The sequence below is a fragment of the Anastrepha ludens genome, chromosome 5, assembly GCF_028408465.1.
Source record: "Anastrepha ludens isolate Willacy chromosome 5, idAnaLude1.1, whole genome shotgun sequence".
In the NCBI taxonomy this organism is placed as follows: Eukaryota; Metazoa; Arthropoda; class Insecta; order Diptera; family Tephritidae; genus Anastrepha; species Anastrepha ludens.
Window position 1 is genome coordinate 108317706 of NC_071501.1, and position 26019 is coordinate 108343724.

General features: G+C 33.2%; 1 protein-coding gene across 2 annotated transcripts in view; it reads left to right on the forward strand.

Annotated features, from left to right (window-relative positions):
• Window positions 1-25365, forward strand: part of LOC128865159 (uncharacterized) — a 51701-nt gene extending 26336 nt beyond the window's left edge. Inside the window, exons 2-3 of one of the 2 annotated variants that reach the window (XM_054105222.1) lie at window positions 20336-20552; window positions 25227-25365. In XM_054105222.1, coding sequence (XP_053961197.1) covers window positions 20336-20552; window positions 25227-25322 — 313 coding nt within the window. In that variant the 3' untranslated portion in view covers window positions 25323-25365. Of the gene's footprint in view, window positions 1-20181; window positions 20553-25226 lie in introns of those variants that run through there. The other variant, XM_054105223.1, reaches the window with a different exon arrangement.
• Window positions 25366-26019: the final 654 nt, after the last annotated feature.

The following is a 26019-nucleotide window of genomic DNA, read 5'->3' on the forward strand; positions in this document are numbered from 1 at the left end:
AGCTGAACGCATTTGTCACACATTTCCTTAATAAAAAAAATCAAAAACAAAAACAAAACATTCACCTTTGCTGGTGATGGTTGCGTAATAGCAAAATAGAAGTAATAAACTGTTTAAATATGCACGTACAGTATTGTGCAAAAGAGCGAGTGCATGTCAAGGGATTCAAGTGTTTTTTGCATGGTATAGAATTTTTCTGAAAATAGGTTTATTTTTAGGCTTAAATGTAATAAGATATAAGCCGAAAAAATTTTGGAAACAAATTAACAACTTTGTAATGTACTCAATGTTGAAAATTTTAGTATGGAGTTTTTTAAAGTCAAATAGGTATCTTCGATTCTTTTTAACATTTTTATATATGTACATACATATAAATTTTTTTTTTTGATTTTTTTCGGGATAAAATGACAATTAAAAAAAATATCAGCAATATTTAATTAATTATGTTCCGAAATTTTGTTTTTATTTTTTTAATTTTTGTAAAAAAATATTTTGTCACATGTGAAAAACAAGTCACATGTCAAATACATATGTACATTGAACCCAAGAATGATAGAGAGAAGATTACGCCCATCAAGAGTGCGTGACGTCATGTTTTTCCGAGTTGTGCAGTGTTGCCAACCATGTGCTCTTCACAATAAATTTAGTGCTTTTTTATACCCAAAATACAAAAATTTTTAAGTTTCGTGTTTGTTTCTTTTTTTTCAATTTAAAGCTACCGAAACTTTAAGTTAAGAAACAAACTATATTATTAAACAAAAAAAGGTTAAAAAAGGTCACTCTGAGAAGATTTTAGTGCTAATGAAAATTTTTTTACTCTTATAAAATTTGATAATGTGAAAGTGCAAATTTAATTTTTGGCTCCATTTAAGGTTATGCAAGAATATTAAATCTTCTTCTCTCAACTCTTCTTAAGATTGAAAACCTTCTTATACGTTTTAAAAAGCGTTTGAACTTACTGAATGCGAATTAAAACCATAGAGGTGTAATCGTTTCTTCCGATCATCAATGCTTAGTGAGACATAGAACATTAAGAGTTGTATTCATTGTAAAAATAAGCCACAAAATACCAAAAAATACTAAAGAAACCCTACTGACATTTTTACAAAAAGAGTACCTTATCTAGTTACATAACTTCAAATAGAGAACAAAAGAGTCTCGTTTAACAAAAAAAAAACTCATAAATTAAATTGTACATAAGCATAACACATTTATTAAACAAAACGCAAATTCTAAAGACAATTTATCACGCATACAAAGTTCTTTAAGTAATTCAATAAAAAATTGGTGTTTTATTTTCTTTAAGTGGGCATTTTAGTGCCTTTTTTATATCCAAAGCTAGGCAACAGCAGTAGCGAGAGAGAGATTTGACTGCCTCCGAGACTAAATAACAAAACATCTAAATCAAGCTACGAAAATGGTAATCTGGCCACACTGGTGCTAATACGACGTAACTCTTTGTCAAATTCCCTGAGAGCAAAGTAACGGCACCACGATAGGCGCCATCTCATTATTCTTTCCATCATGCAGCGAACCAATAAAAAAACGAAAAATTCGACCAATTTTAAGATGGAAAAAAATACACTATAAAACTTGCTTGGAATACTGAGATTTATTCAATGCTGAAATGTCGAGTGATTCAAGTATTTTGAAAATAGTATTATATTTTTCTGAAAAAAGATTTTTTGTAAAAACAAAAAAAAACTGAACAATTTTTGGAAAACAAAATTTAATAATGTTCACGTTTATTCAATGTTTCAGTACGGAATTTTTGACGTTTTATACATATTTTCTTTATTTTTTAGGATTAAAAGTCCATTCAAAAAAAAATTTTTTAAGTTTTGTTTTTTCGTTTTTGGTTTCTTTTTAATTTTTGAAAAAAAAATTTACTTTCACTTTTGTTAAAATTTGTTTTTTGTCAAATGCCTTATGTTATATTCAAATACATATGTACATCGCACCAACAAAAACAAACACATAACACGAAAAAATCTTGCGTAGCACCGGCTTCCTATTGGATCGACTCTGAGATGGAAAAAATATGAGTACGTTTTGTTAGCGTTTCGCTGAAGGAATATTTTGCATTGGTTTGGGTTCACTCTACGTTTTTGAGTATAACTTGAAAAGTTAATGGGATCCCACTACAAATCGTTTATAGAATACTAAGCATGGATTCTTCTTCTTAATTGGCGCGATAACCGCTTACGCAATTTTGGCCGAGTTTAACAAAGCGCGCATGGATTACTGAGATTTATTCAATGTTGGAAATTTTAGTACGGAATTTTTTAATATATCTTCGGCTCTTTTTAACATTTTGATTTTTTCTTTGACTTTTTTTCTAACTTTCTTCAAACATTTTTTTAATTTTTGAAAAAAGTTTCATTTTAATATTGTATTTTAGAATTTTTCATATAAATATAAAGTTTTCTTTTAATATTTGAACATATTTATATTTTTTTCTTTGTCTTTCAAGACAAAATATCCATTTAAAAACAACTTTTTTGGATATTTTGTTTGTGAAATTTTTTTTTATTTTTGGAAAATTCTTTTTACAAGTTACATATATTCAAATCCATATGTATATCGAACCAAAAACAAAAACAAATTAAAAAAGTAAACAAAAATTTTGGGGTGATGGTTTTCAAAAATGACAAAGCAAAGAATATTCTGACAAATTTTGAACAAAAAAATTAAGTTTTTTTCTAAATATTTTTTTAACGAACGATCCTAAGATATAATATTTCAATTTAAAAACCTCCATTACAAAATATTCAAAATATGAATAAATCTAAAAATTTGTTTGTGATTACTGCTTATTCCACTCAAACCAGCAAGCAAACCAAATTTATGAAAAATTTAATATTTTGTCTAAAATACTTGGATCACTTGGATCAGACATGAACTCGCTAAAAGTTGAAAATTTTTGTTTGTTTTTGCGGCGTCATAGATAATTTTTTTTTTTAAATATATTATAGATGGGTAGTTACAATATTTTTAGGGCAATTTGTTACTGCAAATCCAGGCCTTTAAAAACTTATTCATAGATGTAAAAAAAGTCTACCATAAACCTATTTTTTTCTATAATTTGCCATTTCGAAATGCCATTCAAAACTTGCATTTTTACCACCTTGCAGTTGATGAATGCGCAACCATTTGTTATTACTATAAATCACTTCCAAAATCCACGGATCAAAGCATCAAAAATATGGCAACCGTAAATGCTTGAATTGAAAATGAGACAAATGATAGAAATCGTGAATTTCTCAGTCCACTGTGTGACGAAATATATTAGGCTGGACACTTACAAGAAAAAATTAACTTAAGAAGTGAAACCTCTTGGCCATTTGAACCGCCGAAACTTTTTCTAATGCACTCTGCAAAAGTTAGATTATCGAGTGAATACGGGTGACTCGAAGTAGAAATTTGAATTTTTGGTGCAAACAAAATTTCAGGCGTCATATTAGGTAAACCTTTTGGTTGTTCTATAATATTTATCGAGTTTTTTCCAAAAATGTATTCGCATTGAGAAAAGAAAACTTCATCGAGCAAGTACCTGCACTACTTCAATGATTCAGGCGATTCATCTGGCGGAATTTGAACTAACGATTTTTTAAACTTTGAATGCTAAAATAAAACCGTGATGTGTTGCAAATTTATTTTCTGTTTAGGCTTTTTTAAAAAGCGTCTATTTTTGCTTGAAAAAAGTGCATCAAATAGACTGAGGAACGACTTTAGCCAATCGAAATGAGCATTTTTAACAAAAAATCATCTTATCAGATGCAGCTCATTTTCACTTGGGCCGCTGGCAATGCTAACGAACACAATTTTCCCATTTGTTAGTTAGAAAATCCCCATGTCACCATGTAAGAATGACTGTTTGATGCAGATTTGGGCCGGTCGGCATCATAGAAATGTGGTCGAAACTCAGCAGAAGGCCGCCATAAAAGTCAGTTTTTCGCCGATTTGTTGTAGAGGATACCAAGACAATATTTGGGTCCAATAGGAGGACGCTACGTGCCACACAGCGAACCTTTTATTCTCTGCGCAAACCAGTGCATGAAGTCAACAGAGCTGCTTTTAACCGGAAACTACAGGGAGCTCGTAATAGAGTATTACGCCCAAGGTGCTCATGGCGAAGTACCACCATAAATGAACTTGACTGTATAGACGAAAACCTGACATGGGCACAGGTTAAGGCAAAAGTGGAAAGCCGAAATCAATGAAAATCATTTGTACTGGCACTAAGCGTCCAGAGATCAGCGTGATAACAACTAATCACCGTCATCATCGGAGTTGTTTTCTGGTGTCACGTTCGGACTTAATGTTAAGCCAGCCATTGAGAGACTATAAGAGAGCTGAAATATGAAGTCAAAGTTGCTATTTCTGAGATAAATCTCGATACTCGCGAAAATTTACTAAAAAATTAAGTTCACAGAATCAGCTACTAAAAAGCTAGAAATAGAAATTATTTAAATAGAATTATGATTCATTTTTAATGATAAGGCTTACACTTAAAAAAAAAAAATTCATGGAAAAATATTCAACCTGTATAAATTTCATTCACATCCATCGACTGATTTTTAACTTCGAGCACAAGATTTTGAGCAAAACCCATTTAATTTAATTTCATCTTGATCATCAAGGTCCGACAGCCTCTCAATAATTATCGGGTATCTCGAAAACTGTGCCTTGAAACTTTCAAGTTGTTTAAATTTTGCACAATACTGCATGGAAAAATAATAAATTTATGTATGTGTCTCAGCAAAAATTGCAAGCATGCAAACATACATACACTCATACAGCCATTCATACAGAGATACAAACGTAGCAACTAAGGCATGCCGCACTTTCTGCGCAAACGCACTTTTCTTGTTTTAGTTTTTATTTTTTTTTTTTGTTGTATGTGTATAGTATGTATGTTTATTCTGGTACTTCTTCACTTAGTTTATTTTTATAGTTTCATTGTTTAGCTGCCACTTACTGGCTGGTTTTTGTCTGCCATCTGCCACAAATAAAACGCATTTGTTTTCCGGCAAGTTTTTGCCATTGTTCCTTTTGTTTTCCATAATTGTTTGCGTTTTGCCAAAGTGTCATCAATGGCAGTGTTCATGACAGTAATGTATCGCACAGTGCATCTTTTTACAAACAAAAACAGAACTCGTAATTGCGCTCCTCTTTATTATAGCATCGATCTTGTCCAAAATATAACCCGAGCCAGCAAAAGAAAATCATGCCCATGGAAGACACTTTCAACACTTTCAAATTTGCATATTTTAAGTACATATATAAGTTTTAATATAACAAAATGTTTCAATGTTGAGTAAACTTTTTGCTAAGTTATAGTTGGAATATCCACTAATTTTTACCCTATGATATTTGAGGATATTTGAGTTAGAGCTAAAGAAAAAAACGTGGAAGAAGACACAAAAGTATTTGGGCATATAAGAAGAATTTGAAAAAAATGAAGTTCCATTGACTTAGCTCGCTAAATTTTTTTTTGAATGATTAAAAATATGCCACATCTACAGACGTACATTATTTTATCTTTTCACTTCCCTTATATCTACAACTTTTGTTTATTCAGTTTCATACAGTGATGCCAAAAAATTATTTATTTATTTAGCATATGAGAGAAAAAAATTGACTTAAATTGCAAACAGAGTCCAAAAAATCCTCTATTACCCACATTTAAAAAAAATTCCACAAATTCCCAAAGAGTTCAAAACACATTTTTCAGTCGAAAAAAGTAACTTTCACATATAAATATTTAAATGCGTATATATCGTGGCGCAAAATTAATCATCCAATTTTGTTTCTGTATAACTTTTCTACTAAATAAAAAATAATAATTTATGTGATGATAATCTTCATTTTGATCTTTACGCGCTCCATTGTTTGTATCTTTGTTTCTTTTTAAAGTAATTAAAAACGGTATTTAATATTTACAAATATTTACTTTTGGTAAACGCGAAACTAGGCTTTTTTAAGATCTCTTTAGAGCATTGAAACTGTATTATTCTTCAAACTTTACAACATTTCAGGGCGGTAAATTGTCTAAAAGAACATCTGCTAGCTTTTTGGTTGAACTGAAACAAACAAAATTTTTTTCAATCAATAGTAAATTTTCGTTTTATATCAACTTGAAAATCATAAAAATTTAGAAAATTATACTATAATATATTATATTAATTACTATTTTGGAACAACATCAAGACGCACACCACAAATACGAGGAGAAACTCGGCCAAACACCCAAAAAAGGTGTACGCGCCAATTATATATATATATACTATTTTTTTTATGTAAAAAGTATCAATTAAATTTTTGGTTTAAAAAATTATGAATTAAATTTTTCATTTTAAAAATTTAAAATTTTTCAGGTTTTTAACAAAAGATAAATTTTTTGGTTTTTTTTCTTTAAAATAAAATTACGTCACCGTTTTAAACGGAAAAGTTACTTATTGAAAATTGAAATTGAAAAAAATGTAAATTAAAAAAAATAATAAAATTAAATAAATAAAAAAAAAAACATAGAAAATTGTAGACTTTCAAAGAGATTAATATTTTTGTTTTATTTAAAACTTTCTCCATTTTAATATGTTTCGAAGAAAAACATATTTTTTTCAGTTTCTCTCTTTTTTCTTTTTTTCTACTCTCTAAAAGAAACTATTTGCTTTAAAATAAAATCATGACACTGCTTAAGGTACTTGACCACCTTATAAGTTTCAAAAAATTAAATTTTTTTTTTTTACATTTTTTCAATCCTTATACTTTTAAAAATCATCACCTGAAACTGTTTTTTTAAATTCGAATTCTAACAAAGTGAAATCAGTGAAAATGTGCAGGCGCATCCTGCACTCATTACTTGCTGACTCAGCTGGAAGAAAATAGCAAGTTTTAACTTTAAACGCGTTTTTCCAGAAATTACTTTTTTTCGAATGGCGGACACTTTATCTCCGAAACTGCTTAGCCGATTTTAATGATTTTGGTCTTGTTTTATTTGTTAAGATGTTTTGTATGCCAATTTACCACATTTTGCAAAAAAAAAGTTAATAAAGTATTGCTTTTTAAGCATAACATTGTGAAAAACAGGGGTGTTTTCTTAACTTTTTTTCAAACATCCGCCATTTTTTTATTATTTTTTTTTTTGTCAGTTTGTGGTAAATTCTCACGCAAGGAACCTTCCTTTTGAAAATTTTGTTTCTCTCTTTTGTTTTAGAATTACCATTTCTAAGATTAACTGTCCGCCGCAAGACATGATTTTCTTCAGGCCTCGACTTTGGCGCCTCCTGGATATATGTTAAAAAAAGAAATTTTAATAAATCAATTTTTTTTTGTATCTTTTTTTGTAAGCTCTAAATAAAAATTAAAAAAAAAATTTATTTTAATATATTATACAGAACATGAAAAAAAAATTATTGAATATGTTGTACTTTTTAGCTTTCCAAGGTGGTCAAGTACCTTAAACTGAAAACTTACTTACAAATTTACAATTTATAAAACAATTTAAAAAAATTTAAATTTTCTAGGTTTTACAAAAATTTAAAAGATTTTTATATTACAACTTTTTCCGTTTTAACATCTTTTGAATTTTCCTTAAAATAAAGTTTTTAATTTTCCTTAAAATAAAGTTTTTTAAATTAAAAATTTACTTACAAATCATAAAAAATTAAAAATATATATTTTTTTATTTTACAATTTTCTCCTATTTAACATCTTTGAAAAAACTTTTGAAACTTTCTCCAATTTAACACCTTTGCTTTTTTTAGTAATTCTTTTAATCTTCTTTAAATCAAATTATGGCCTTATTTCAAATTGAAAACTTACTTACAAATTGTAAAAAATTAAAAAATTGTAGATATTTCAAAAATATTTATATTTTAGTTTATTTTATAGTACTACGTTCTCCGTTTTCATACGTTTTGAAAGAAAGATATTTTTTAGTATTTCTTTAAATTTTTTCTTAAATAAAATTTTGACACTTATTGAAATTGAAAACTTGCTTACAAATCATAGAAAATTAAAAATTCCAAATTAAAGAAGTGCGTGTAGAGTAGGACACATAACAGAAGTGAAACTTTCGAGGCAGACAAAGAAAGAGGGAGAGACCCGAGAGAGAATGAGAGAGAGAGGGAGAGAGAGAAATAATATATATCTAAACAAATTCACAACATTTGCAGAGAATACAAATAGACAAAATTTACAAAAATATGGCCTTTACAAAAATATGGCGCGTGTACGCGTCACTCTCTTTCGCTCTCTGTTATATTCTAACGCCTTGTATATAATGTATACGTGGTTCTCTCTTGCTCCTACAATACGAGTAACGTCGTACGACTTAGACTAGAGCCTTAGAGCCTAGTGTATCTAAGATATATACAAGGTATAGCTCTCTCCCTCCTCTTCCTCTACATTATATCTTTTTTCTCTCTCGCGGTACGCAAATGCCCAAAACGTTACATGACCTCGAAATTTTACTCTCCATTCTCGCTCGTCCATCGACACCTAAGAAGTTTCACTTCAAAAATTGTAAATAAGAAAATTGTAGATTAAAAAAAAAATATATAGTGTATTTTTATTTAACCATTTTCTATGTTTTAATATTAAAAAAAAATATATTTTTTGGTTTTTTTTTAATTTTTCTTGCAAATAAAATTTAAACTTTTTAAACTGAAAACTTGAAAAAATTAGAAATTTACAAATTAAAAAACAAATAAAAAGATTTAAGCTTTATATCTTAAAAATAATAATTTATACATATGGGCATTTCCACAGAAATGTCAACCGAAGCCAAAAAATTCAAAGTCTATAAAATTATGTTGTTTTAACATATTTTTATAGGGAATCTATCAAATGTAACTAATGTAAACAAATTTTACATTTGTACAAACCACATTTTGAAATATTCGAATGCAAAGTCGAACCAGTGCAAAAGTTCCATTTTAAACATTTCTGTTGCATGTTTTGTTTTGATTAATGATCTTGATAAGATATATTATGCCGTGACATTTACTTTTCTAAATCTCGGTTTATATGTAAAGAATGTACATAAGAAAAATGTAAAAGGAACGATGCGATTGCCAATTATGGTAAATTTTTTCTTTGATTTACCGTATAACTCGATGTCACGTGCGACATTGAAAAAGAACATTTGTTATCAGTGAGTCGAAGGTAGTTGTACAATTTGCATCAAATATTAGTAGCAAATAGATATTTTTATTGCTAATTAACCGTTTGAGTGCGATTCGTCGATATAGCGACGATAACTAATTACTCCAAATTTGCGACGCGTCGCTATAGCGCGTGCATTATCAAAAATTTATGTCATATAAAAGGATAAATTAGTTGAGACCGTTAAAAACAATTTTTATTTTTCGTTCAATATCGATATTTTGAAAATAATTCCTGACCATGTCTAGTAGTGAAGAATTTACTGACGTGGAAGATACGATACCGGATTCCGACAATGAAATGGACTATGATAGTGATTCGAGTTTAAGTGAAATTAGAGTGTTTACTACCCGGAGGATGCGCATTTTTAGTGATAGTTCCGACGAAGACGAGAATAACATGGGGGATGACCTTGAAAATAACATATTTACTACTATATCCTCTATATCTTCGCAATTTTCGTATGTATTAAAGAAAATCGCTTAGCACTCAAACGGTTAAAGAAACAAAACTTTGCTGGAAAATAATCAGCCCTTTGCTCTTTTAACTTATTTAAAACTTGTAGCGTGCGACATCGTAGGTGTAAAATGTACAGATTCAAAATAAATTTTCGTTCGAAAATATCTTTATTAGTATATGTAAATACAAAATATAAAATTTTTGAATGTAGATGAGTAAAAACGGTGGCGAGAAAAATAAGGCGAACTGTAAACGGTGGAGAGAAAGGTTAAAGGATGACGAAACAAAATTACAAAACTATAAATTAAGAAACAAGGAAGATTGCGGAAAGCTAGACAAACGTGGAGAGCACTGGCTGAAGGCAAAGAAGATATAATTCAAGAAAAACGGAAATATAATCGCATACGACAACGAGAGAGGCGTCAAAAACTCTTAGAAAATGGAATGTCATACGCACGTCAAAGCCGAAACGCATCTACGAATGTAGACAAACCTTGGCGAAAGCTGTTAAAAAAGTGGAGAAAGCGATGCCAAAAGGCATCCACAGAAGGCTAAAAGTTCTTGAAGTCCTGGTAAAAAAAGTTTGAAGAAAAGAAAAACGTTAACCAATCCAACAGAACCGTACCAGAAAGCCTAATTAATGCCATCAATGCTTTTTATCACAATGATAATATTAGTGTGCAAGCTTCAGGAAAGAAAGACGCCATTATAATTGAAGGCAAATTAGTAGCTAAGCGCTTTATGTCTACTATGACTAGTAATGCCAGTTCTCACGGAAAGGGAGCCGTTAATGGAGTTGGAGCCGTCATTAAAAGAAAAGTGTGGCAAATAACAAAATCTAAAAACGTTGTTTTACCAGATGCACTATCGTTTTATCAATGTGCACAAAACAACACAAATGGAATTAAAATGTATTTTATGCCATCTGCTCAAATTGAAAAATTTGTCTCTTCATTATAAGTTGGGCGAAAAATGGAAGGAAGTGAAAAATATTCCAGGTATATCCTAGTTGCATTCGTTTTGTTGCGATGACCACCAGTTAGAAGCAGCTAGGACTGCATATTCCATTAAAAGAACTTTATTTGACATTAGTAATACTATTCTCAGTTAAGTTAGTTTCCGTTCTTTGCTTTTACATAGTATATAAGATTAATATACTTATTTTTGTTTTTCTTTATTGAAGATATTTTGTTAAGTTTATAATTTTGGTTGTTAAAATAAATATATTGAATATATTAAAAATCATTTATAATCATCTTTTGCATGTCTAATTACATAAAAAGTATAAAAATAAACATAAAAAGTATGATGGAACAAAATGTCGCATGCGACATGTCACGTGCGACAGTGATTAAAATTAAATAAAAAATAAACTACTTAATATTTTTGAATAAAATAAAAAGCATTATTAAGATCCATCAATGCATAACATTTAAAAATTAGTCGCATTAATATATTTCTTCAGGTTTCGCTGAAAAAAGTGTTTGATTTTTTTGCTTTGAAAGCGACTTCTGTTTTTGTCGCATGCGAATGGCTTGATTTTTAGTAATTATCTTGAAAACGAACAATTTCCCAAAATCAACCTTGGCACCAATCATAGTGCTCATCAAGTGCTATAGCTTTCGCCTTTTGTCAAAATAAAATAATGTATTGGTATATGTTTTTTTTCAGTTTGAATGCGTACGAATGTCGCATTCAACATTGGAGAAATGCCCATACATACATATATAATTTACAACTTTCTCCATTTAAACATCTTTTGAAGGAAACAAAATATTGTTATTTTTTTTTTATATTAATTTTATTTAAAATAAAAGTATTCTTTTTTAAATTGCAAACTTACTTACAAATCATTAAATCATTACCAAATTGTAAATCTATATATTTTTAAAAAATATTTTATTTTTATTTCACAGCTTGCTCCGTTTTAACATGTTTTAATGGCCTCAAATTCTACCTTTCGTAAAATTTTGCAAATTTCTTAAAATAAATTATGATACTTTTTCAAGCTGAAAGCTTTAAAAATTTAGGTTCCTATAGAAAATTATACTTAAAATGTGTGCATGCCAACTTTGAGCTAATTCAGTCAATTAGTTTTTAAGTCAAAGATCAAGCCAATTTGAAAAATGTAGTTTACAGAAAAACACGTTTATACTTTGTATTGATGAGCGATATATAAACTAGTTTATTATGCACACTCGGTTTTGAAAGTTGTTAAGGGACATCCTTCCTCAAGTAGTGCATTTCGGCTTGAGTTAAAAACGGTAAGTGATAATTTAAGGGCTTTGAATGTAACAAAAAATTTCATAACATAAGTCATCTAAGCTTTAGTAATTTTTTTGAATTCTTAAAATATGTATATTTTTGTTTTATTTTTAAATTTATGTACATACATCAGTACCGCCCGAGTACTCCTAACTCAGGAGGAAATGTGTCCGATGGTCATCTATATATGTCGATGCGTCAAAAAGATGAAATGTATCATAAATCAAATTCTGAAGTCAAAAATTTACTCTCAAAGAAATTTAAATTCTTATGCTGTTTCGATCTCCTGCCATTGCACAAAGTCTGCGTATCATTCTTCGCAGATTCTCAAGCGACTAATGTTTTTGAGCACAAAAAACCATGAAACTATAAATTTTGTTAGCTTTTCCATCATTCCATATCAACCCACTGTGCCTGCTCAATATCGCAAATTGCCATCAATACCAACACGGCAAACATCATTAGCAAAGGCTAGATCTCCCTCGGCACTCAGCTGTGTTCTCCCTCTCTTTCGCTCCACCACTCTACTATGTTACCACCAATTCACTGGGAAAGTGGGTCAGAAAACACTTAAGTACATATTGTTGTTGTAGTTACTAGCAATTGTTGTCGTGACGGACAACTAAAAATGTTGCAAAATCAAGCGAATATAAGTGTGAGTAAGTATGTACATATGTATGGATGTACGTATGCATGTGCATGTGCCGTGACTATCTCACCGCTGTGACGTATTGTTTATCATGTCTATACTAACCGTCTGCTTTAATTGCTGATAGCTCTGGACTTTGTGATATTTAAATAATAAATTCTTATTTTTTCGCTATTATCTGCTTGGCAGATTTTTAAAAGTCTGTTTATAAATATTATTTAAATTATAATAAATACTATTTCTTATTGTCTTAGCTGACTTTTATTGCTGATTAGGAAGTTTTGTAGCGATTTGTATTGTTTTCTGGTTCGCGTATCTGCTGTATACTCGTAGGTATTTTGTATTGTTTTTGTGTACGTGGTTTGATTATAATTGCCGTTTTGTTTTATTTTGTTGGTAATGGCTAGGCCAGTTTTATATTGAGGGGTTAGACCACCGTAGTGGTGGGAAAAATAAGCATAATTTGGGAAGTGGAAGTTAGTAATGATATAAATTGAAATTCTGAGAAAGGGCATTTATTGTACGCACACACTTACATATCATAAAGTGTGAAAATTATTATACAAAATTAATGATACGATTTTGTTTTTGGATAAATTTTTTTTAAATAAAAAAATTATTCTGAGTGATGGAAATTTTTGTTTTGACCTGTGCGCAGGTCCCAGTTGCTTGTCTGTTTGTCTACTGCAGCTGTCTAGTTCACAAGTGTCAAATATGATAAAAGTACGACGCAAAAATTATAAATCTTCTGATAGGGTGATTAATTTTCGCCAACTGGTACATACAGTCTGTTACATAAGAGCGTGGTCACTGTTACACGTAGATAAAAAATCAGAGAGTCCTGTTTCTTTTTCTGTCCTTCATGCTTTTTTTGAAAATTCAGCTGTCTGTCAAATTTAGTCTCCAATTGAGTGGTTTTTCGAAATGAGTGCTGTTTACGCCTCTCGCTTTGAGACAATTTTTCTATGTTTGCATGAAACAGGACCCAAATTAACACAAACTCCTGCTGCGAAATATATGGGAAATTCGAAGCAGTTCGTTAGCAAGTGGATAAATTGCTATAAAAAGGTGGGTAGCGTTGATGATTTTCCTGATCGCGGAAGTGCAATCAAAGTCTCAAAAAAAGACGAAAAAAAGATTCTCGCATAGTTCTCGAAAGATCCAACTTTGACTTTACGTGGAGCTGCTGTGAAATTGAAAGCAAAAAATGTTGACATATCGGACATACGGAACGATCCGCAGGCACTTGCTTGCCAATAAACTGAAATATCGCAGTACTTTGGAAAAACCAATGTTGAGTGCAAAACACGTTGAAAAATGAGTGGAATGGGCAAAGGAAAACTTGAACCGCGATTGGGGCAACGTAATTTTTTCTGATGAATCCTCCTTCTGGGCATTTCCGAGCATCAAACACACCTGGGCGACCTCCACGAGTAGGATGCTTCAACGGACTGTTAAACACCCCGTCAAGGTCCATGTTTGGGGGTGTTTCTCAAACAAAGGTTTCGGTACTTTGTTCTTATTTACCAAGAATTTAAATGCCGAAAAATTGAAAAAAAAAATATTAATCCAAACACCATCTGCTAAGCAATGGTATATCAAAAAAAATGAAAGCTGGATCCTTCAAGAGGTTAGGTTGGGCTAGGTTGGTATGGTTGCCCAGGGAAAGGGCACACTTGGACGAAGAGAGAGAAAAGATTCGTCCTTTGTGATACCATTATGAGGGGGTGAGGTGAGAGAGAAAGACCGATGGGATGCACGGAGAGGGCGGGGAGAAGTGGTGCTGAGATGGTTAGGAGCGTGCGGACTACGAACGATGACTATGTTTGCGTCAACCGCTTTATGCTGCTGATGAAATTCATCAGATTTTTAATGTCAGCGCCAGCTATATCAGCAGGCGTGGCAAAGAAGTAAGAGCCAAGATGCCTGGATCTTAGCCCCGCCAGAGCAGGGCAGCTCAGGAGAAGGTGCTGGGATGATTCCAACTCATCCTCCATACATCCAGCGCAAAAAGGAATAGAGGTGATTCCAAGTCTCACAGCATGCATTCCTCGCGCATTGTGTCCTGTGAGAGAACCCACTCCTTCAAGAGGACAACGATCCGAAACATCGGAGTCAAGCGTGTAGCGAGTGGAAGGCGCAAAACGGAGTTGTCACTTAAGATTGGCCATCTCAGTCACCGGATGCAAATCCCATAGAAAATGTGTGGGCTCTGATGAAAATGCATCTTCGCAGACGAAAGCCATGTAATTTAGATCAACTTTCTCGACAAATTCGGAAAATTTGGAGGTCTTTTCCGGTAGAATATGCAGAAAAACTTGAGGAAAGTATGCCCCAACAGTGCCAGGCCATAATTGACAATGCAGGAGATTGGACTTGCTACTGAGGTATTTGCATTGAGTATTGACGACCAAATTAACAATAATTTTGCGAATTTTTGAAAAATCAATTGTTGTTATTATTTAACAGTGGCCACGCTGTTATGTATCATACTGTACATCTACATATGTCATAAATTGTATAAATTACTATAATGCAAAGTTATACAAAAGAAGATGGTGGCTGAACGGCTTTTGTTCGATCCATCATTTTATTTTGTTGAAGGCCACCCAGCCGGAGAAACTTGGCCAATAATTTCTAATTTACATTCACAGTTTTTTTTTCGATTTAGTGTATGAGTAACTGTAGAAAAGGTAGGATTTTTTTGATATATCAATTTTTCAAAAACTGCGTGCTTAAAAAAGTTTCAAAATTTTCAAAAAAAAAAATTGGTAAACTATTTAGAAAAACCAACTTTGTAACATATCAAAACAGTTCATCCGTATTTCCATGCAGAATATTTTAGTGAATGTACAGTTTAAATTTCAAGTAAATTGCTCACGATTTGTTTGGGCTTGTAGTGCGGCCGCAGGAGTGGCTCTGCAGAAGTGGTCTCTCGAAAGGATCTTGCTTAGCCTGGCAGAATCCTTCACAGATTCAATGGATTCGCAGTACTCCTTCCAGGAGTTGCGTTTTGCATATTTAATGGCTTTTTTGTATTCATTCAAAAATACACGGTAATTTTCTATGTTTTTAGTTTGGCAGTATTCGTTAAAAATCCGCCTAACCTTCTTTTTCAAGTCAGTCAGCGTCTTGCTCCACCAGGGAGGAAAGACTTTTTTGAAGATAAGATACTAATCAAGTCACTAAAAGATACTAATCAAGTCACTTTGAAGAGCCGTCTGATAGGATCGCTGGAAGTGTACCACCTACTTGTCCAGTTGATCAGTGGATGAGAAGGAAAAAGTTCGCCTGTTCAATCTATTATTGAAGACCCTATTGAACAGAAACCAGTCGCTTCTTTCAGGGTTCCTGTGGGGAGATATGGTTTCTCGTGCGAAATTGATTTCGAAAAGGATCAACCTGTTATCCGAAAAGGAATTTCTCTGAGAAGCCTTCCAATTATCAACCCTAATGGCAGGAGAATTAGCCGAGAGAGTGATATAAAGAACCTCCTCCCAACCGTTTGATGTTAACGGTGCTGGAAATACAAGCGTGGGGGTGTTGCCCTTGTTCCAAATAAGGAGATTACGGCTAATAATGAAATCAAAAAGAGACTCACCTCGATCATTTATGTTGAGTTTGTGTTTCTTTTCCTCGAGTACCTGCAGGGACTCTTCAGAAATTAGTAGAAGTACTTATTTTTCTGAGATTGATCATAGAACAGTTATCCATAAAAACCTCAGGGTTTTGACGCTTGAGGCCGTGGAAGATCTTCAGACCCTCCAGATTCGCCTTCGGTAGCCAAATGTTGGCTCTGAGTATTCTTGGGATCTCCGAAGATGGGATGAGTTTAAGTGAAAGCCCCTTTTAGGCATTGCTGACCTCAGCAACACACTTCTTCAGAAAACCTCTGGAGAACTCATCGGCACACTTGATCACGCTACAGCCGCGGAAGATATCTCCCGAATCGAAAAGAGGTACATGTCCTTGGCTTGCCATGAGGTATTCGACGATCATTTCTGACAGCCGTCTCTCAATGTCTCCCCAATTGGCCAGCACCTCTCTACCACTATGTGATCTTGCTTCTACGAGGGAAACTTGGAGGTGATCCCTGCCCACCTCGCTATAAGCAACCCTTGAGAAATTTTTTATTTTCCTGGTAGCGCTTCCGCTCAGATCTTGTGATCGGTTACGCCTAGCCGCTCGTTGATTCCGAGGAGTTGTATGTGATTACAGTTCGGTAGTTTCCTCGCGGCCATGATTTCGTACTCCGAAACTACGGCCTTAAATCTGGCCTTGTCCCCTGCATCGCGATCATCTGGTTTCCCGGCCAAATCATTTTTAGCTATCTTACCCATATTCGAGCTCTCGATTTTGTTCGCAAATTGCGCAAGGAGTACCCATAGATCCGTTTAATGCTCATTGCTAAAAAATGTTCGGGCATGAGTTCGACTATACCGAACTTCTTCCAGTAATTCGAGCATTAATTTTGATTATTTTGTTTTTTTTTGTTTTGTGAACCTTTGTTTTAGTTTTACAAGTTATTTATACACAGCGCTAACGCCATTGGAAAACTAAAGAAATGTTGGCAAAATAAAATTTTCAATTTTTCTTTAGCTGTTTGTGCGAGAGAAAGTATCGAACAAACCTTTGAGCAGATGAGCAATGAATTACGAGTATCGGCCACTCGCACTGCTGGATAATTTTTTTTTTTTTTTTTTTTTTTGTTTTCATTAATAATTTTTTTTAACCAATAATTAGACCATTCAATTCCTATGTGAAATCAGTCGCTAAGTCAGAACGCATGAGAATAAAAATACTTTACAATTGCAATTTTTTTCTTTAGGTAAAATAATTTTTTGTCGATTCAGTGTTAAACTTTGGTCAATGCGAAAATGTGTATTTTTGTATTCTCATGCGAAAAACTCTTAAATTTATTGGAGCTTTTTTTTATTTATATCATACATTTTTTCTTAAGATTTATAATTTTTTCGGAAGATTTATAATTTTTCCAGTTTGTGTCGTACAAGAATCATATTTGGCACTTGTGAAAGATTTCTATCATTCAAAAGCAATTTTTTTATTTAGTAAAAAAGTTCTTCAAAAACACAATTTGATGACTGATTTTGCGCCACCTTCTTTATTCCTAAGCAGCTCTCGTAAAGCAAAATTAGATGATTCATTTTTGTCACCTTGTATATTCCTAAACAACTCTCGCAAGGTCAAAATAAAGATTTATATAACTCAACAACATTTTTTTTTATTTAGTTATAAAATTAATCAAAAGCAAAATTAGATGATTAATTTTGTGCCACCTTGTATATTCCTATGCAACTCTCATAAAGTCAAAATAAAGATTTCTATAACTCAACAACATTTTTTTTTCTTTGGTAGGAAAACTATTCAAAAGCAAAATTAGATGATTAATTTTGTGCCGCCTTGTATATTCCTATGCAACTATCGTAAAGTCACAATAAAGATTTCTATAGCTCAACAACATTTTTTTTATTTAGTAGGAAAACTATTCAAAAGCAAAATTAGATGATTATTTTTGTGCCACCTTGTATATTCCTATACAACTCTCGCAAGGTCAAAATAAAGATTTCTATAACTCAACAACATTTTTTTTATTTAGTTCGAGAGCTATTCAAAAACAAAATTAGATGATTAATTTTGTGCCACTTTGTATATTCCTATATAACTCTCGTAAAGTCAAAATAAAGATTTCTTTCATACAAAATCATTTTTTTAATTAGTAAAAAAGTTATTCAAAAACGCGATTGGATGATTAATTTTGTGCCACCTTGTATCATAAAATGCAACAAATTACATCCATTTTCCTGTACTGATAAACAAAATTCAGCTGAACAACGCTCGTCCGCATTTTTTGTGGAACATAAAAAATGCCACACATTCACCTGGTTAGGGTACATCAGTTTGGAAACAAAAAAGCAAAATTTGACATCTCCGGCCAAAAGCGGAATAAATGCAACATTATTGAATACATCAGGTTAGGTTTAAAGGGTTGTCCATAGAGAAGGCACACTTGTACGAAATACATTGAATACATTACAAAGAAAATGGCATTAGGTTTAGGAATTTATTTAAAAAAAAATTAACTTTTTTTATTAAACTTTGTAAATATCTTAAAAAAAATAATCCTGATTGAATGATAGAAAATTAAATTACCTTTAATTTGATATACCACTGGTTTTCATCGGTTATCGGATTCTTCTGATATTAGCGCCTTTTCTGTTTATACAGTTATTCAGACCCAGCGACCCATTTTACAGTCTGTGTCAGAAGAAAATAACCGGTTTTTCTCTTGTAACTTCAAGATATATTTCGTTTTTTTTTTGCTGCATAATAGTCCCAATCAAGGAGGAGAATAATCTTTATGACTAAAGGAGGAGATTAATCTTTATGACAAAAAAGCAGGATAAAGTGATTGTCCAACTTTTTAAGCGGGACCCTTCTTTGCGACTATGCCAAACTCGCACAATTCTTGCTAAAAAGGGAAAAGATGTGAGTATCAACACCATCGAACGAAGACTGAAGGAGGCGAACATATCCTACCGTCCCACATCATCAAATCCATTGCTCTCAGAAAAACACATTGAGATACAACAAAACAAGAAAATGGTGTCACAGTAAAGGGCTGGCCTTCCCAGTCCCCAGACGCCAACCCCATAGAAAATGTGTGGAGAATTATGAAAACGCATCTTTGCGGAAAGCCAGTCAACTCGTGAGTCAAGTTCGCAAAATCTGGTCCTCTTTGTCGACAAGCTACACAAAAAAGCTGGTTCAAAGCATTCATGTAAAAAAATTGTAAATATTATATATATCTTTTATACTTCACGAATAATCGTGGTTCCTTTTTTCTGACACAGACTGTATGTAAGAATTGAATGGTCTGCTTCTTGTGTTTCCTGGCTGTAAACTAGTGTAAATATTTCCCACTCGTAAAGTTTTAGTATTTTGTGTAATTTGTTTTTTTACATTTGCAATATTTATTTACTTTTTAGTATCGCCCTTTAATTTACTGAATGTTGACATGTTCGCCTTCTAAGGCATTTCCGGCAACAACTCATATTTCTCATATTCGTATCAACCATTATTTCTGTATGAAAGAATCTACATGGTAATTATATTAGTTGACTAGTTTGAATAGACTATCAAAATACGTGACTTGAATTTTCGTCATTTATTTTGTTTAATTTTTTTCTCTGAGAAGTCTCTACTGTGCGAAAAGATGGCATAAGGCCATATCAAAGCTTTGTCGTGAATATCTGATAGATGATAATCTTATTAAGGTCTAAGTCACGCTGATAAGTTGCAATGCAGATGGACCGAAGTATTTCACAAAAACCTTAATGAAATCTTACAATTGCACTACTAAGGCGATTTATTACCAGGTAATGGATGCAAATGGAATGTTTACACTATTTCTGGATAACATCAGGCGACATTATTTTCTTTGGTTAGAGGTTACTGCACCATTTTTTAGAAAAATGATGGTATAAAAAATACCAACATGATTTGTGACATGAAGATCAAAACAAAAATTTTATTGAACACCAAATGCTTTATTTCTTTTGCTTTATATTTTTTACCCAAACATAATAGAAATAATGGTTTACGTGTCAATGTGAGAGGGAAATATGGTATGCTAGATCTAAGTGTGTAAACCTATTGCTTGGCAGTCAATTTCAACTTCTCCCAATCTTACATTTTTTTGTCTCGAAGTAGTGTCTAAATTTTAAATATAGAAAATTTCCATCTTTACACCATTCTGGTTTCTTTTTGCAGGCTCCTTAAAAACGCTCACAATATCAGCTTTGCTATTCTTCTCTTCGCTGCTACTATGATCTGGGCACGACCACAACGATACGCTCACATTGCCGTTATAGAAAATGATGCCTACGAACAGACCTTGCCCAATGCGCTGAGAAATCCCTTCTATAAGACGCCGCGTGTGCGTGAAGCGCTGGCTAAATCTAGTTGGTTTGGACCGGGCGAGGAGCCGGTAAGAAAATAATTGAAAAAAAGTTCAAGAAAATGATAAATAAAAATAATGAATAATAAATAAAATAAAACGAATAAAAAAAAAAAAACTAGGGTCTGTCAGACTCACGCACGGTAGAAGTGAAACTTCTAAGTTGGTTGTTCCATGCATGGGAGCCCCGGTTTAGATCTCTCCCCCCTCTCTCGTGTTAAAGTCAGGTTTTCATATTTTTTTTTCTATATCACTCCACATAAATTTGTACTATTTATTTTTGTCCTTATTAGCTTCAAATTTGACACTTGGGTGCAGTGTTGCACTTGACGCTGACATTTCTTTGCACTTCCAATGGTATTTTTTGCCTACTTTTGGCGCGTTAATCAATTTGCTTTGATCACCGAAACGGTTGAAATGTCATTTTACAACCTTCTACTTCAACTATCGTCACTCGTTTGGCAAACGCACTCATTGTATCGCTTCGTCTCCTCCATACCTACCATCTATTTACTTCACAGCAGTTTCTTATTGCTTTCCCGCTTACACACATTCAATCGGCGCTTTATCTGATACTCACACACAGCACTCATTTGCACGGGCTATGGCTATCTATAATACCCGTTGTCGGTTGTCGATTGTCGGTTGCCTGCATGTCGCCAGTCTACTTCAATGCTTACTTGTGTGCTATATACATTTCAGTTCATATTATTTCGAAATTATTCGCTACAGGGTGTGCTAGAGACGTTTGCATTTTTGCACTGGTTTATCTTCTAGAAGAAGAAGGCCAGACGAAGTATTTCGTTGTGTAACTAAGTATTCTTCAATAGAAATTTGTTCAAATACCAGTGTCAAACTAATTTTTAAAGCGAAAATCCTCTATTATAGTCTCCACACGCTATTTACTTGTATATAAAAGAGATAATTGCGGAACATAACATGCATATACAAATTAATGTACGCTCAGTTTAACCCTGTGTACTCTGTTTTTTATTATACATTGATAAAATATAGTTATAATTACAATGGAATCATAGGCACCTTTTCAACACATTTCTAGTATATACATCGATTGTATTCACAAATTCAGGTCAACGCAATATCCTAACCTCGCTTCACACTTACTGAACGGCTGATGCACGGCGTGGGTAGTTTGCTATAGAGCAAACGGGAGAGAAAGAAAGGCATTCGAGAGAGAAGGGGAGAGACGGCGTGTCTCGGTGGCTCCCTCACATCGTTCAGCGCTTGCGATGCGAGAGAGCGACAGAGAGAGCGAATAGGCGAGAGTGGGAAGGAGCAGCTGCTCATTGGCCCCGCCCATTTGACAGATTTCGGTAACGCTCCGAACTTACCGTTTCACTCGCCTATTTTCAATCTGCCTTGGGGCCCCCGACGCGCCTAAAGAAGTTTCACTTCAAAAATAAATAAAAAAATAAAACTAAAATAATTAGAAAAAGAAAAGAAAAATAACAAATAAAATAAATAAAAAAACAAAAAATAAATAAAAATAAAAGTAATAATATTATTACAAACAGAAATAATAAAAAGAATACGAATTAAATAAAAAATAATAATAAAATAAAGAGATGATAAAAAAACTAAATTTAATAAGCAAAAACTAACCAAAAAACGAAAGGTAATTAACAAATTAATAAAAAATAATAACAAAAAATAATAATTTGTTTTTATGTTCCCAAAAAATACCCATAAAAAAGAATGATAATTAAGAAATTAATAAAAACAATAATAACAAAAAAAAATAATTTTTTTTATGCCCCCAGCGGCTCAGCGGGTTGCGGATTCCACAATCTAAGGGCTGGTGAAAGTAGTAGCCTATCCACATCAGTACAGGAGGGTGACACCTCACCGAAATGGCTGATAGGCTAATGCCACAATCGCCTCCGTCTCGTTAAACTCCTGTCAGGTCTTCAACTACGCTCGATGCTACATCAACTCCTGACTAGTGTCTGATTCTTGCTCTGAACGCAAGCTCCCAAGAGGAGTCGAAAAAAGACCAATACAAAATAATAACAAAAAAAATTACTTAACAAATAAACATTCGAAATGGCATCTTTCAAGGTGACTCGTTGAGTGCACTCTGGTTCGTTCTTAGCATGAACCCCTTAAGTCATATCCTGAATGAGACGGGACATGGGTTTGTATCAATGCGCGAACAATCTGCTACGCCAGCAATTCCCAACATTTAGATAAGCTTTTGAAATGTGTCGAAACCTTCTCCAGTGTCAATAAAATGCCTATTGGACTTGATAAATGGCGAAAGATCACAATAGTTAAAGGGAAAGTGGTTTCCCGACATGTAACTGCGGAAACGAGCGGACTCAACATAACAGAAATGGGACCGGGAGAGGTATACAAAGTAACCTTGGAGTTATGCAAAGCGGCGGCATAAATACGATGCAAATGAGGAAACATCCGATAGCAGAATTTAAACGGCGCCTTCACGCTGCCTGTAAAACCCAACTTAATGGCAAAAACCAAATACACACTATTAATTTATTTGTCGTCCCGGTGTTATCGCCAAGCTTCGGAATTATTAAACGGTCACCTACGGAAATAGAAAATCTAGTAATACGTACAATTATGATTAAATAAAAGTCACGCCATCAGCTCTGTCGTTCGAAGTTCGGCAGGGGACAGATTGATGTTGGGGCACTGCATGATAAACTTATATTACACATAAGATCATGCTTTGAACAAGGCTGCAATTGCTGCGGATTATAATTACACAACACTTCGGGTGAATCAATACTACGAAATCAGGAACGCAACTAGTTGGCGCACATGTCGAACAAAAATTGTCGCACTTATGGCTTACCAACAGGTCGATATTCGTCGAAACGGAGAGTACCATTTTCGCCATATAAGATGGTGTGATTCCAACAAGATACTACATTAAATATGTAAAGCGAGATCCAAATGCCGCTGCAGACAGATGTCGAAGATGCAATAGTCGGAGTGAGATCTTAGAGCACGTGCTGGATGTACTACACTGGCAAACTCTATGTACCTGAAGCGACACAATGATATCGCGAAAATAACCACTAACGCAGATGTACAACTTCAATCAAAGCAAATTATCGTACTTCATATACATCCCAAAACATGTTCAAGAAGACTTCAACTACCTTTTCTATTAGATACGATACCGAAATCTATACCGATGGTTCTAAGATGAACTGTGGTGTGGGAGCTGGCTTCCATTCGGAGCCACTCAACCCATCTCAGTCAATTCGTCTGCCTGACTATGCCAGAGTGTTCCAGGCAGAACTTTTACCGATCAGAGAAGCATGCAAATCACTAAAGCTCTATAAGGAAGTTGGTGCAGGAGTAGCTATCTTCTCAGGCAGTTAAGCAGCTATCAAGACCGTAGATTCCAACTCCATTTCATTCAAACTGGTCTCACAGTGTAGAGAAGAGCTGGAATTGCTTAGTCATTGGCTTGAAATTACTGTGATATGGGTTCCCGGTCATAGGAACATACGATGTAATGAGATAGCGGATGAGCTAGCAAGAAAAGGTTCGACACAAGACTTAGCAGAGGTGGTGGCAGTCTCCACCCCACTAAACACATTAAAAGCATCCATAGCTGCACACTATCTTGCTTTAGCCGAATGAAGATGGAAGCAAATAACTGCATGTATTACAACAAAAAACACATGGCCGTCATATAAAATCCAAAGGACGAATGACCTGCTAAGATGTTCTCGGCCAAATATCTCACGTATCACTGCAACCCTCACAGGTCATTGGAAAGTAGGGGATCATGCAGCTAGACTCAATCTACCCTTCAATCCCATCTGCAGAAGCTGTCAAGCGGAAGGTGCGAAGGAAAGTCTTTTTAACTACTTATGTGAATGTCCAGGACTAGCTAGGGCACGACTCCGCTCCTTCGGTAAGCCTTTCCTACAGCAAATTAAGGAGATCTCAGACATTGAGATAAAGGAACTGCTGTTATACTTGGACCTCGCTAAATGGATCTGACTTGGAGAAAAAAAAACAAACATCATCAGACGAGACAGTGGTAGTAAAACGGTGCTGGTCACTAATTAGGAGTATTTCAGTGGAAATATTCAACCACTTCAAAAACAACAACAACAACAACCTTTTCTATTATGACCGAATAATTTTAAATAATGCAACAAGAACCCATAATAGGCCAGACATTTTCGTGATCGATAAATCTCAAACGACTGTTTATACTATATAGTTGATACTGCTGTTCCTCTAAACAAAAACATGCAAAAAACATATTAGGAAAAAATATCAAAATATTCTGACTTAGGGATTGATGTCAAACGCCAGTGGAAGCTGAGGAAGGTGTACATACTACCAATTATGATCTCGGCGCCCATGGAGTCGTGCATAAAAACTTAGCAGACAACGTGAAAACTGTTCAACTCCCTGAATCTTAAATTTTCGACATGCAGACTTGCAGCTAAGCTGTCGCCAATTAATGTAAACCGCTCATGTTTGGGATGTAATAATTAAGTATATTAAAAAATATTAATAATATTAATAAAAAATAATAAATAAACAAAATAAAAATTAAGAAAAACTAAAAATTTATTTAAACACATAATATGTAAAAAATTTAGAATAATAATAAAAAACAAATTAAATTAGTAATAAAATAAGAAAAAAATAGTAATAAAAAAAAATATTCATCATAATATTTACTTGCAGGTATATGACCGTCAGGCGGAGAAAATACCACGCGCCGAGATCTACAATGTGCTCGCCCACGCTGGATTCATTACACGAAGAGGAAAATTGATTTGAAATGCAGGAACGAAAATTAGAAAAAATTGGAGAACAAAATGGAGTGTCAAAAAATTTACAAATGTAATAAATAAAACAAGTAGTGTACCGTTATATTATTTTGGCAAAACAGAAAACAACAGAAAATAATTCGCATTCAACTTTTACTCTAAGTAGAGTGCCACAAAATGGGTTTTTTTCGTAAAATTTATGCAGATTTATTTATTTTTATTATTGTTTCTTAATTCTTATTACTTTTCGTTACTTTTGTTACGATTTTTTTTTTGTTATTGTTGAATTTAATTTAAAAACTGAAAAATTTTGTTGTAATTCTTAAAAAATTTGTTTTTAACATGTTTTGAATAAATGCCTTGCCAACGCCATATACAGCAGCACAAACATAAATAATATTTGTTTCACATCCTGGAAATTTTAAGTAATTTTTATTTGGGTTATTTATATTTGGCTCGATGATTGGTTTGCGACCAAAGACGACCCATCCACAAATTGCCTGAGAGATGGGAAAAATGTGTCGCTAGCGATGGCTTTTATTTTAAAGATTAAATTTGTAACCATTTTTTGTTAATAAACGTTTAAAATTGAAAAAAGTCTTATTTCATAGGTATATACCTTCTGCTCAAATATGAACGAGACGTTATCAATAAAACGGTTCGCGGATGACATATGGCAAAAATAAATTTTTTGTTTTTTGGTAGGA